This window comes from Tiliqua scincoides, chromosome 5, assembly GCF_035046505.1.
Source record: "Tiliqua scincoides isolate rTilSci1 chromosome 5, rTilSci1.hap2, whole genome shotgun sequence".
Classification (NCBI taxonomy): domain Eukaryota; kingdom Metazoa; phylum Chordata; class Lepidosauria; order Squamata; family Scincidae; genus Tiliqua; species Tiliqua scincoides.
In genome coordinates, this window is record NC_089825.1 from 84,046,509 (window position 1) to 84,060,682 (window position 14,174).

The 14,174-nt window shown below is 40.4% G+C and overlaps 1 protein-coding gene across 4 annotated transcripts; it reads right to left on the reverse strand.

Annotated features, from left to right (window-relative positions):
- On the reverse strand, positions 1–8,734 carry LOC136651841 (keratin, type I cytoskeletal 24-like). 4 transcript variants are annotated; one of them, XM_066628556.1, is made up of 8 exons: positions 8,201–8,734; positions 6,856–6,938; positions 5,738–5,894; positions 4,278–4,439; positions 3,040–3,165; positions 2,133–2,347; positions 1,138–1,175; positions 1–104 (listed from the first exon to the last, which is right to left on the reverse strand). In XM_066628556.1, the coding sequence occupies exons 1-8, from the start codon at positions 8,732–8,734 to the stop codon at positions 1–3; spliced, it is 1,419 nt and encodes a 472-aa protein (XP_066484653.1). The 4 variants fall into 4 exon arrangements, with proteins under 4 accessions (XP_066484653.1, XP_066484652.1, XP_066484651.1 ...); XM_066628555.1 differs by lacking the exon at positions 1,138–1,175 and adding an exon at positions 188–195 and having other exon boundaries at positions 2,085–2,347; XM_066628554.1 differs by lacking the exon at positions 1,138–1,175 and having other exon boundaries at positions 1–187.
- Between the last annotated feature and the right edge of the window lie 5,440 nt (positions 8,735–14,174).

Sequence of the window (14,174 nt, forward strand, 5' to 3'; positions counted from 1 at the left end):
TCATTTAGCTGCCCTTTCTTCAATCGATTTCACTTGAGAAGAGACTACTTTGCCGTCCACCATTTCTTCCACAATGGTCTTAACCACCCTGGTTTTGGTGGGTTCTGATAGGGGGAAAAATGCAACAGAATTATCCACTGACAATATTGACAAAGTCAACTGGTAAAACAAAGAGGATCCATCTGACCTGTTTTTCTACCCTGAAGTGAGGACACATGTGAGACACCTATCAGAGCTGAATTGGAGAAGTACCAAATATGTATTGGGACTGCAGGCCAACACAAATGTGCAAAACTCAGAAATCAGGCTTGTCACAACTCATTGGCTTGTGAGCCCAAAATTTTTAGCCACTTTTACCAACCAGTTATACCTTATAATGTTATCTAAAAGGAACAGACTGCAAAAGGATAATCATACGAAGAAAATGGTTGTGTGAATATGCCATTAGCATCCTGTTAATACATTCAATATTTCAGAATGCTGTATGGTATGGGCAATACATTGTAGTCATGTTGTTCCTGGACTATAAAATGCAAGAACATTTAACAAGTTAACATCTTCACTTGAACTGGTATGTGGTGGTTTGTTGTCTCAGATGAGCTTTCTACTGCCTGGAGTTGTGATCAGTAGGGCAATCTTATTATTTTACACACTGGGGATCCTTCTCCTCTCCCCCCCCCCCCATTAACTGTTTATTGGGATTTCTGTATTACATAATTATCTGTCTGGACGGATAATTATCTGTCTGGAAATTCAACAAACTAGCAGGTTTAGGCTGGTAAGGAATTGGTCTACTTGGTAGTTCTGAAACCAACAACTGAGTTGTGGGGATAAGCCTTTGCCTTGATGCCCTCACTTGCATTATGTATCTGTCACTTCTTTCTGCTGTTACTTAGTTATGAGAACTGTCAAGAATAGCGGCTGACACTGAGCTAAAAGCCAAAAGATCAGTGTGAGTAACTTGTCGTAGTCCAAAGGCCACCACCTGGAGATACAGCCTTGTATCAAGTGCATCGCTGATATGGAAAGAAACTGTTCATGGACAGTTCTTTTCAGATTTGTATTTAGTATTTTTAAATACAAAATATATAACTCGGTGGGTAGAAATGTATTACTGAGATAGTAAACCATAATTACCTCTGACGTGAACTTTTGTTTCATACGTAGAACGGAAACTGTGAAAAAGGAATCAAACAATACTTGTTAGTCTCCCAACAGTACTAATAGAATTTTATAAAAAGAAAAGTAAATGCTTCTGAGAGGAGGGCAGCAAACATCTTGGTAAAGGGAGTTATTTCCATTGTTCACTGTGTGGCTCATATGCTTGCCATGCCCATGAAATATTTGATAGAACTGAATAATTACATTCAGCAGCTCAGAGCCATAGGATGATCTCAAAAGTTTCAGTAGCACTGCTTTTTGGCCCAGAGTGCATTGCTACTGGATGTTGTTGATGCAATAAAGAGAACCAGAGAGAGCTTTTTAAAAATCAAAGGTATACGTAATGGGAGTTTTTACTTTTAGTGTGGTCATTTTGAAGACATCTTTAATATGTATGCTGGTTCCATAAAGAACAGGTAATGTAGTTCAGGTAAGATAATATTTTGGTGTGGCTCAATTCCCAATATTTTTAACATGGGAGCAAGTTTTTGAATTACACACAACATTTTCACATTCACAAAAGAAACAAGAGCCAAACTGAAAAGGCATGATTGATATTTAAAGTTTTAAAATTGTTTTTAAAAAAACAAACACCAAAGTGGTTTGCCTCCCGTGCTCTACTTATCTTTCTCATGCATTGTAAATGTAAAACACTATCTAGCCTAGAAAATGAATACAATTAAATTGTAAGGATAAAATTGGAATGGGAACATTTGATATTTAGACTTGCTATTTATTTACACATTCATTGTTGTCAAGTGGATTCCAACGCTTTCAAAAATGGCTTCATTCAGACCCTTAGATAAATCTCTAACAGATCAAAAATGATGTGTTTATCAGTCAGACCAGATATTTGCCTTGATTCTCAGACCACTAGCTGCTGGAATGGAGAGGGAAGTAGTATCGTTCATGTAGCTATCGACATGATTTTCACATGGTCATCACCCCTTATTTTGAGATCATTTGCGTACCTTTCGCCATCTAGCAGGCGTCTGTATGTTTCGATTTCCATTTCCAGGCGGGTCTTGATGCCTAATAGCTGTTGATACTCTGAATTTTGGCACTCTGTCTCAGACCTAATCTGCTGTAATTGCTCCTCCAGGCCGCTAACTTGAAGCTGTAACTGTGAAAGCTGAGTGCTGTAGTTCGCTTCCGTTTCTCCCAGTGTGCCTTCAAGGGAGGCTTTCTGTTAGTAGGTGAATTAAACAAATTGAGACATTTTTACAACAAATGAAGGTGAAGTGTTTGATTTGCATTCAAAGTCAGTATGCATGCATTATTTGTTATGTCCTTGAAGACTGCTGTATATGTGTGGAATTTTGTTCCTGTCGCAATTTGGCACATCAGTATAAAGACAATCTATGTGATTCTGTTACAAATGGAAGGGCAGAACTAGGCCTGTAGGATCCACCTTTCCTTTGCAGCTCTAATTATTTAGGGAGGGGGAATCATCCGGAAATGGAACAATTCATTGGAAGTGATTACTCAACTGAAGCAGGGAACAAATAAAAGTTGGCTAACCATCTAGTGTCAATATATTTCCCAGAAACTGGAGGCATGTTCTGCAGGTCTGTGGCCCTTGGGGAGAAATGAATTCTGAATACAGTGTGTTGGATTCAGGAAGCTTAGTCTTGGTAAAGCAACCTAATGTACTCTGAACCTTCTGAACTCTAGGGTTTGCATTGATTCTTCTGTGCATTAATTCTCCCCAAGCTTGTGGCTGCAGACCTATAATTCCTTTTCAACCACTGAACATGTAAACAGACTATTTTGTTAAGGCCTTCATCTCCAGTGCCATATTTGGTAAGGGCAACTGACTCTGTAGAAGCTGCTTTGAATTTTCTGCTGTTCAGATAAAAAGGGGAGGAAAACACAGACCTTCGCTAAAAGGGCTTGTAACTCAATTTCCAGTCCTTGGAAAGAGCGTTTCAGCTCCATCAACTCGTTCTTGGCTGAACTTGCGGCACCCAAATCCTCATGGATCTGCTGCTGTAGTGATTGACTCTAGGGAAAGAAGAATCAAACATATAACTTGAGAAAATTGACCTTTTTTCTATTGTACCATCTCTTTTTGTCTTATAGGACTCTGATACAGCTTCATTTTGACCAGCAGCAAATACGAATGGCATATAAACAATCACTATAATCTTACAATGTGCTATAAGACGTTTGAAATTGACAGAATCAAATAAAGTATCTACAGTATACTGCCTGACCCCAGTTTATCACCAAGTGCAAATCTCAGTGTATGAGTCCTCTCATCTTTTTGGTTTCCAAACGGAAACCCTGTTCAAGATTCCATCTGTTGAACAAGTAATATCGACTGAGATTTAGAGTAAGTTCATTTCTGTACTGATCCCAGTAATATTAATTCCCTCCCCAAATTGTCTATATTTTTTTAGGGAATGCCAAAACACCACACTTATTTCAGCAGGCATTTAGATATTTGATTTGGTTAATATAGGTTCTTATTATTGATTTTTGATAATTTTTATTTTGTTTTAGTCCCTGTAAAGAGCTTTGAGGTGTTTTTTTAAAGGACAGAAATATTTGAAAAGTAAATTGTCAATTGACATTTCAAGGGTTTTAAAAAACAATTCTAAGTAGTTAATTATTGAATCAGTAAGGGCGCAACCCTAACCCCTTATGTCACTGCTTTCCATCACTGACATAAGGGCAATGCAGCTCTGAGGTAAGGGAACAAACATTCCCTTACTTTGAGGAGGTCTCAGTGAGTGACACCCAACTGCAGGATGCAGCACATGTCCCATTGGCACCACAATGCCAGTGCTGGAAGGCACTGACATAAGGGGTTAGGATTGCGACCTTAGTAAGAGAGCCCCATAAATGACTTTCTGAAGCTCTAGAGTTTAAAAATCATATGATCTACAGCATGTTTTCACTGCCCATTGTAATACTGTAGTAATTTATATACTGTAGTAGTAGAAATACTGTAATAATTAAGTTAGGATTGCACTGAGGATCATACTGCTTAGGCCGAGTGTCTGCTTCTTTCCAATCATTATGCCATATTTTTTCTGTTGCCCACTGTAACAGCAGTTGTTATGAATGAAATGCATTGTACAGAATTCATTTTCAGCAGTTATTTGTCCTACCATTTTGTGGAATTGTTCTTCCGCTTCCCGGCGATTCTGATCTGCAAGGTCTTCGTACTGTGCTCTCATGTCATTCAGCAGCTTAGTCAAGTCAACTCCTGGAGCGGCGTTCATTTCCACGGTGACATCACCTGTACAGCTGCTCTTCAATAAAGTAATTTCCTGGGGCGAAAATATTAGAAGCAGATTACTTGAGCTGAAGAACCAGTCTAAAATCTAGCAATTGCAGTTCTGAAGCAACTGAAAGTGCAATCCTGTGCAAGTTTACTCAGAAATAAGTCTGAATGTGTTCTGTGGGGCTTATTTCCAGGTGAGTGTGCATAAGAGTACACTGTTAATCTAGGGCACCCACTGAAATCTATGGTAAAATTCTTACATCAAAGTTCTAGCATTCTTCTTAGGCTCAGCATAACACTATTGAGTTCAGTTCCCTGGGCTCTGCCAAAGTAATATGAAGTAATAATAGGGCATATTCAGCATATGCTTATATTCTCTGAGTATATTCAGAGTCACAATTGAGAAATTACAGCTTGTTTGTGCATGTCTATAAGAAGGGAGAAGACTTCATGGCAGATCTGGCACTTCTCCCTGTCAGAATATAATGTTTTGCATATACTTTAAGAACTGTCTGATAGGCAAGGTGATGCTTGCTATACCAGGCAGGTAGAGAAATGACAGTTTCTTCTGTTGGACAGAATGGTTCATTCTCCCTGTCTGGCACCAAGGTCACTCACCAGGCATAAGAGTGCTACCAAAGCAGCAGGTTAAAAAGTGTGGCGTATTACCCCCCCCCCCCAAAACCCGGTGGCACCTGTCAACATTCTGTGCTAGCTTTAATGTACAGACTGAAAATGTAAGATGATCTGTGCGCAGCTATTTGGAAGTGTCTCAGCCTAAATCAACTGTGCAAACTTCATCTGTCTTGCATATTAAACATTGGCCCACATGGAGATTAGAAGAAAGTAAATTAATGAACCATTTTACGACACAACCTAAACTCTTTCATTTAGACAGGAATCTCTTGACCCTCAGTCTGCTGGAGTCTTTGAAAAAGATGAGCACAGGAGAAATGCACAGATGGGTGTTTGAATATGTTTGAGCTTGTTTTAGCCTTTAACAAAACCACTACAGCTCATATTGATTTCTTATAATGAGGTTGTATATTTATGTTTTATGATGTTACCCATCTAGCTTGGGTGGGCTGTAAATTTGAATTAATTAAACCTGGACGGTGGGTGGATCAGTGAATACATAAATAAAATACAGTTTAGGTTGACTTACCCAAGGTTGTTTCATGGCTGAGTAGACCTGAGTTTCTCCTTGTCCCAAATCAACATTCTAGACATTGCACTGCACTGAACTCTTTCTGTCCATCAGCTTGCCATGCATCTCACAAGCTCATAGTCTTTGACTGGACTTGGATGGGAAACTAAGACTTGGAGAAAACCAAAGTGATTTACCTCATCGTGATTCTTCTTAAGGTATGCCAGTTCCTCTGAGAGACTCTCAATCTGTGCCTCCAAGTCTGATCTAGTCACGGTCAGGTCATCAAGGACTCTGCGCAGACCATTGATGTCGCCTTCCACACTCTGGCGGAGGAAGAGCTCATTTTCAAATCTAAAATGGACGACAGTGAATATGCAAAAATGACTATACATAAATATATGTATGGTCAGGAAAGTGCATAATCAACATTGGAAAACATTTTGCTAATTAAAAGTTCTGTCCCAAATTTAGGCTCTAATAGACTCTTAAAAAGTACTTAAAATGTGCAAATACAAAAACAAATTCCTTATCCCTGCTGTGTATAAAAATAGCATTAATAATTAAAATAAACAAATGTTTTTAAGTCAATCAGTTACACCCGCTCTTCAAGTTATGTGTTTCAAAGTAGCCTTCTGCAGGGTGACTATAGCAGTAAAGGCACAGTTGTATGCAGACTTTCCTGGGAGTAGGCTCATTGAATACGATGGGACTTAGTACTGAGTAGACCTGAACAGGATTGGGCAGTCAGTTAGTGCTTTGAGGACTACATTGGATAGAAAATTCTGCCCTACTTCTGCAGTGGAACACACGATCTATGAGGGTTGACAAATCCCTTAGGTTTCCAAGAACAGGCTCAAAAGGCACATGTCAAGTGCCATCTGAATGGGAATTCAGGGGATTGGACTTGATAGCTTTAGAACTCTAAGGATGAAAGATGCATGTATGGTAAGAGCCTACAGTAGATGGATTGCTAGACATGGACTTGGTATATGCTTTATGTGGATATAGATGAGATGAATATCAGCTATGTCATTATTGTGCCTGGCGTAGAGGTGGAATATGAATACTCATTTCTTTATATCGCTGATGACTGACAGTTTTTGCCTAGCATAACAGCTGTCTGTTGCAGACATACAGTGTTTATGAAAAGATTGCAGTATTACAGGTGGAATTTGGAATTCAATCTTGCTTGTATACTCTATGTTAATTAAATAAATCTTAGTTACCTTATACTGCTGGAAGTAGTTGTGGAAGGCTAAAGACACACAGTCTTCAAGAAGCTTAAAAGCAGAAAGTTTTATATTTGACTTACTTCAGTCGGAAGTCATCAGCAGCAAGTCGGGCATTGTCAATCTGTAAGACCATGTTGGCATTGTCGCTTGTCGTACCGATTATCTGAAGTAAAATTTGAAGAGAACAAAACAGTGTTTAGGACAGGGGTGTCAAACTCGTTTCATACCGAGAGCTGAATGGCGTTCATGATGCCTGCTGAGCGCCAGAAGTGATGCCATTAAGCAGGAAGTGATGTCGTTAAACAACTCATAACCAAAAATTAGCACTTTTACTCACTAAGGAATTCATTAACTACAAATGACAGAAGAGAAAACATGCAAATCTTTGTCATATTTCAAGATATGGGAGAGCCCAATTTTCGTGGGGGCTGCCCTTTTAGCAGTAATACCTCAGCACTGCTCAGCAGCTGAGCACCTGAGGGCCGGATAAAAAGCTTTCGCGGGCCGCATCCGGCCCCCGGGCCTTATGGTTGACACCCCTGGTTTAGGATTTGGGGAGGCAGATTTCCATCTCCAGGTTAATAACGAGGGCATGTGTTCACGTTCAGAGGTTGATCAGAGATTTTTTTTCTTAAAATAAACCCTGAAATTCAATTTTTTAAAAAACTTTATCCAACCCAAAATGCATTCATTATAATGAGTAAGGATAGACAATAGTTTGCTTTTTATGCCAATTTTGAACTAAAGCATTTGAATTTAAGGTAAGTAAGGCATGAGATCATCTATTCATTCAATGAAAACCAGACATACAGCGCAATACTGTGTGTGTCTACTTGGAGGTAAGTCTCATTACATTCAGTGGGACTTAGTTCCAGGGAAGTATGTATAGAATGACAGCATAATTCAGCTTCAATTCAAGTATTTGATGACTATGTGGATCAAGCTCAGATCACTAACATAAATCATTTAGATTGTGATCATCTGGAAGAAAGATGATACCTTAGAATTTTATAATATAAATACTGTAGTTGGACAGCATAATCTAGTTAGGTGGAACTGCTTGAACAGAAGCTAATTTAGTTCCATTGTTTGGTTTAATTGGTCCTTTCATTTGTGTATATCTTGGCTGCTACACTCTGAGGTTGGGTTTTTTTAACCTGACTATAACATACACTTGAGATAAATCCCAGCTGTCATCCATGTCCCAGAGAAATGATAAAATAGATAAAAAGTATATTTTATTTGAGTTCTTTACCTATCTATTTTTGTACTATCAAAGATAAAATGCTTTATCTTATTTATTTTCTTTCTTTTTACATAATGGAGCACAGCCTTCCATTCATTTTAATGAGATTTACTAAAGAGATATTCCTACCCCAAATATAAACCACTTTGCAGAATGTTGCTGAATATCTGATTTCTCACCTTGTTCCGAAGATCCTCAATTATGTGGTAATATTTGCTGTAATCACGGGTAACTCCTGGTGCTCCGGGTCCATTTTTTTCATACCAGTGGCGAATGTTACGCTCCAGCTCAGCGTTGGCCTCCTCCAGAGAACGCACCTTTTCCAGGTAGTTAGCTAGGCGGCTATTTAGGTTCTGCATGGTTTCCTTTTCAGCACCAGCGAAGAGGGCACTATCACCCCCTCCAAAGCCAGCACCCATGCTTGCCATGGAGGTATGGTAGTTTGCTCCATAATTACCACCTACCATAGAGACACTACCAAAGCCAGCTCCACTACCAAAGCCAGCCCCACCACCAAAGCCAGCCCCACCACCAAAGCCACCGCATACACCCCCACTGCATGAGCCCCCACCAAAGCCACTGCCTAGTGCTGCCATAGATCCCCCACCAAAGCCGTACTGACTGCCTCCTCCCATGCTTGACATTTTGACACCTCCATCACCACCGACAAGGGAAGAAATTCTCCTCGATGCAGTAGAAATCCGAAGAGACATTGTAGCCAAGTTTGTATGATTTTCTTAAAATGCAGTAGGCAGTCAAAGCACAGGCAGAGTCAAAGGACAAGCTGATAGTGTGCTAACGGGGCTGTTTTGCCTGCCTTTTATATAGGCTAATTAGGGTGTTGCTTTTCTAATTCCTCCTACCAATTTTTTTTGTGTGTACTCAGCTGATCTAAGCTGTAACTGGTTGTCTTCTCCCCCCCCACCCATAGTTTGCATTTAATTCAACACTGTGTCCATTTACAGAGTTTGGTGCCCCTAGGGTGTTTGTTATGCGGGAGGTGGAGCAGGCTGGAACAAAGTTAAAAATTCATTATCATGTTGTAATTGCAGATGAGTAATTCTGTTCTTCTCCTAGACCCCAGGCATAACTCTTCTCTTTCCAGAGCAAATCTCCCAAGTGACATAAATGTGCTGTATTCCCCCACAAGTTTCTGCTCACTCATAGAAGATAATAGTAGTGGATGACCTCAGTGTTTGCTTTACTTGCACTGTTTTCCCATTTGAGTGTTTGTTCTGGTGAGCTTCTGTTCACTTCTGCTTAATCTACTCTCCGTTACATACATTACATTACTGCTGGAAGAGTATTTTGGAAAGCTCCCCAACAACCGTGTCCCACCGCTCCATCTCTAAACTCTATCAGGGAGGAGAGACATTTTCTAAAAGATCAGTGCGGATCAGATCTTGAACTAAAGGACGTAAGGCAACATTGCTATTAAAAATGACAAATGAACAAATATTTAATGTGGAGCTTTGGAATTTTTTGGCAATGCGAATCTTTTCTGTGGTAAAACTAAGGGTCATGGAAAGGTATTTTCAGACAAGGCACAAAAAAATCTTTTTGAGGCCCTTTCTGTGCATGTATAACCTGTGAAAGTTATATGGGACAGAAAGAGAGCCACTTTTAAACTTGAAGTTACACATAGTACTAGACAATGTAGTTATGATGTTCAAAATGCTTAAGGCTGCAATGAAAATTGCATGAAAAATGCTCAAGGCTGCAATCCTATACATAGCTACCTGGGAGCAAGCCCCATTGAATTAATAGGGGCTTACTTCTGATGTGCATTAGGCTTAATTGCACTGGAAATCATTTTTAGGTTTATATGTGAAAATTATATGTGACTTAAATTACAGGATGCAGTCCAGAGAAAGTTAGGCATGCCTGTGGTCTATGTGAGACATAATTAGAACTATAATATGCTATAAGTGCTAAAGTCCTATAGTTTTTTTTTATGTGACCTGCATTCCCTATGCATGTTTACTCAAAATCAAGTTCCACTGGATTCAGTGGGACTTTATCTCAAGTATGTGTTGGTAGGGCACTCCTTTGGGTGCTTTGTTGGAGGCTTGGACACCCCCCACCCACCCCAATTGTTCCCAGAATGTCTATTCTATGGGAAGCTAAGGGTGTCTATCCTCCGGAGCAGTTGCTCACTGCCTACAAACAACAGGAACACCTTAGGCATCCAGTGGCATTTTCAGAAGATTTCCCAATGGCTTATTTCAGGACAGCGTGGCAGATGGTGAATGTCCAGAGAAACCCAAGGGTAAAAGGGAACAGAGGAACAAACTGAGAGAATAAGATTCAAGTCAAGGGAGTCTCTTACAATCAGGGATAGTAGACAGGCATATATTGGAGCTGACAATGGATGTGCCCCTGCATTTGTTCACCTGTGGAAGCTCACTGGTAAATTGGATTTTGTTGCGGTTTAAAGTCCAGCAGCAAGTGAGTTCTTGTATAGCAAAGGAGTCACTTGCATTAAAAGACAGTACACAAATTCAGAGTAACTACTCCTAGTACCCCTAAAATGAGTAGAGTTCCCCTTTTAGTTTCAAAATTCTCCATATACACTTTACTTGTTTCAAGACAAGCAATTATGGGAAAAACATTTTTTTTTTTTACCTAACATGGAGCACCCTTGGGGAGCTAGCTAGGGTATATCAAAAACTTTACTGGGACTGAATGCTCAGTTGCTACAGAAACAAAGCAGTGGGTGCTTAAGGGAGTAGAGAATTCCCAAGTTGTCTCCAAATAACCTTCATCTTCCAGGATTAGAAGGGGTACTTCAGACTTGTGGGCTATTTCAGTAGTAGCTGATTGCACCAAATCCACACTGAGAGGGTTTGCTCCAACAGCGGGTTGTCCATTACTAACAATTCACTGTGCCATACAAGCAGGGGCATGGAAAACTGCCACCCTGACCACCACCTAATAAGTACATTGAGATCAGAACTACCATACTGGTTTAACAGTCCATGACTAAGATAAGAAGTTGCTGCAGAGTGACTGTACCTACTTTATAACTGTGGAGTTAAGAAAGGTCACCTGTAATAAACAGTTTTGATCGCAATGTTCCACAAGTGTGTGATGCCTTGGGGGAAATCCAGTAAAACAGAACAATGCTGCAGGAATCCAGCATGCAATGCATTGCAAAGCCACACTGCTTTTCTAGTATATTTCTAGTATATTAGAAGGCAAAGAGAGGACACATTTCAAAGGTGCTAAAGAAAATTCTTTAATGAAAAGTAATTGGCACACGTGCTTTACTCCAGAAGTATTTTCAGAGCTAGATGTGTTTGGTGCAGGTTTTATATTGTGATGGGGATGTATTTCTTTTCCTTGCCACAGCTGAAGAAGGTAGACTATGAGTTAGGAAGAATGCATCTTTATACAATAGTAAATGTCTTTTGCATTAAGGCTTTTATAGAGCACCTTTGACTTTGATCTGCTTTGTCTTCTATACCAGGGGTGTCCAAAGTTTTTGGCAGGAGGGCCAAATCATCTCTCTGACACTGTGTTGGGGGCCAAAGAAAAAAAGAATTAATTCAAATTTAAAATTTGAATAAATTTACATAAATTTACATAAATGAATATATTAAAGATGAACTTTTATGAATGAATGAATGTCTTGAAATAGCTCAAGGCCTATAAAGGCCTTGCACAACGCAAGGCTGGCCTTTCCTTTGCTGCCGCTACTGCATCACAGACGTGAAACAGCAAGCAGTGGAGGAAGCCCTCATCCCACAGCTCATGCAAGAGGTCAAACAGTCACCCTCATGCTGAGAGCAGTTGCATTGGGCCAGTGTGAGCTCCAACAAATCTCCAGAGGGCCAGAGGCTCATTGGAGATTGGGGGCTCCCTGAGGGCCGCATGTGGCCCCAGGGCCGGGGTTTGGGCACCTATACTATTGTGATGCAGCCCTTCTTGTTTTTTCCCCAAACTAAGTATGGCCTCAAGCAATGTCCTTCAAGAGATGTTTGCTGAAATATGGCACATCTATAAATATTAATGGGTTGGGGGTTTCCTTTGCCTTACTGCCATCTTTTATTTCACTTATATGGAAGTGTGACTTTGGAAATACAGGTGGGACCTCTTTATCTGCAGATTAGGCACCTGTGGATTTGCCTCACCGCGGACGCCAAACCCCTGGATCGTTCCCCTGCAGACCTCCCAAATGCTCTGGTGAGGCTTTCTGAGCCTCAGAGAGGTGTACCGCTGCATGCAGCCTCTCTGAAGCTCAGAATGATGCCTGGAGTATTTTTATAACAGAAAAGTCATCTAAAAACTGCTCTGGGTGCCTTTCTAAGCCTTGGAGAGGCCACATGCCACTGTGTGCAGCCTCTCTGAGAGTCAGAATGATGCCAAGAGCCATTTTTCATTGACCTCCGGTATAACCAGAAGTTGGTGCAAAAACACTCCAGGTGTCATTCTGAACCTCAGAGAGACCATGTGCTATGGCGCATGGCCTCCGAGGCTCAGAACAGCTCCAGATGTGACTGGGGCAAGACTCTGATTGCGTTTGGTGCGTGGGTGGACTCTAAAAACCATGAATTTTGTTATCTGTGGTTTTTTGTATCTGTGAGTGGTCCGGGAAGGGATCCCTTGCGGATACAGAGGCACCACCTGTAGTTTGATTTATTTTACCACATAATTAAATCTAAGGAGTATTCATAACTTAAAGCCAAGGAGTACTGTGTATTCAAACAACCATAAGTGCCAGTATAAGAGAAGAGGAGGAATGTTATGAGTCTGAACTTCTCAATGTGACAACCAGTGTATGTTGGCTGTTTTAAGAAACCTCTCCCCATTTTTCCTATTTATTGCCCTCTTTTAGCCGCCAGTGTGCTTAATTTTAAATGTGGTCAATGCCCTTCTCATCAGAAAATTGTCCAATTGTGTTGTGAGAAGAAACTGCTTAAAATGTAGGGCATTAAGCTGTACATTGCGGCAATATGGTACTATTGCAAATAAGCTGGCATGTGTCCGAGTGGACTGGGAAAGAGGATCAAAACCTGGAAGGAGGATAGCATATCGGTGGTGCCACCGATATTGCCCACTTAATATGCTTGACTGTTGAACTATTGGGAGTCCCTGTAATGTACTTTAATCTCAATCACATAAAAACATATTTCTATTTTGCAGAGTATAGGATTCATTAAGATTTTTACCTCTCTCTCTTACTGACGTCATTGCTGTCATTTGCCTTCTGACTCAGTATCATTGCATAGGTTTTTTAAAAAAAGATTAACAGCCATTAAATGTGGCAACTTTTGCAAAGTTGTTATGATAAGAGCCATGAACTGACTCAGTTGCTGATGAGATAATAATTTTCTCGCTATAAATTAAACAGAATGCTTGGCGGCTGGCCATTGCCGAACTCTTTCAAGTGGTTGCAGCTACAGTGAGAACCACCCCGGAGCAAGGGAGTTAGTGAATTTCAGCTTCAGCACATCCTCATCGGTTCACTAGCAAGCAATATTGACACAGTTCAAAGCAAATATTCGAATGAAACGAAGAAATGCAGGGGCACATCCATTGTCAGCTCCAATATATGCCTGTCTACTATCCCTGATTGTAAGAGACTCCCTTGACTTGAAATATGACAATTTGTGCTTCTGTTGTGACACCAAGATAGTTCGGATTACGTGATCACAACAAATGAGGCAAAGCAAATATGTGCTTCTTTTGAAGAGCCTTGCTCAGGTTGCTTGCTTTATTTTGAACTCAGTAGTGGACATTGTAGCAATTGGCTTATTTCTTCATTAAAAGACCTTTGTAAAATGGTTTGTCTTTCTTTGTCGGGGTGTGAAATGACATATAAGGCCATTCCATTCATTCTCTTTTGCCATTTTTCTTTCCTCTGTGTTCATTAGTGTTATTTTCTTTGATAGTTATCCTTTTATCTTTTGGGAAGAACTGAGGCAGGTAACTCTAAGACTGTATGTGGTGATGGCCAACCTGCTTGTTTAAATACAGGTCTGGCCTAATGGTATAAAAAGCAGAAATGGTGATAGGCTTCGTTTCGAGGGCAAAAGAATGAGCGGAGATGCTAAATAACCCTATGACCAACAACTTGTCTCCTTGCAGCCTCTCACAGTGTTATTCCCCAACCAGGTGAATCTGATACCAGAAGTGAGTGACCCTGGGTGG

Coding starts and splice junctions, on each gene's coding strand:
- LOC136651841 (XM_066628554.1), bottom strand. CDS start 8,734: ATGTCTCTTCGGATTTCTACTGCATCGAGGAGAATTTCTTCCCTTGTC. Junction 3,166..4,277: donor AAGAACAATTCCACAAAATG/GTAGGACAAATA, acceptor TTCTTTCCCTAG/AGTCAATCACTACAGCAGCA. Junction 188..2,132: donor CGCCTGCTAGATGGCGAAAG/GTACGCAAATGA, acceptor GTAGAAAAACAG/GTCAGATGGATCCTCTTTGT.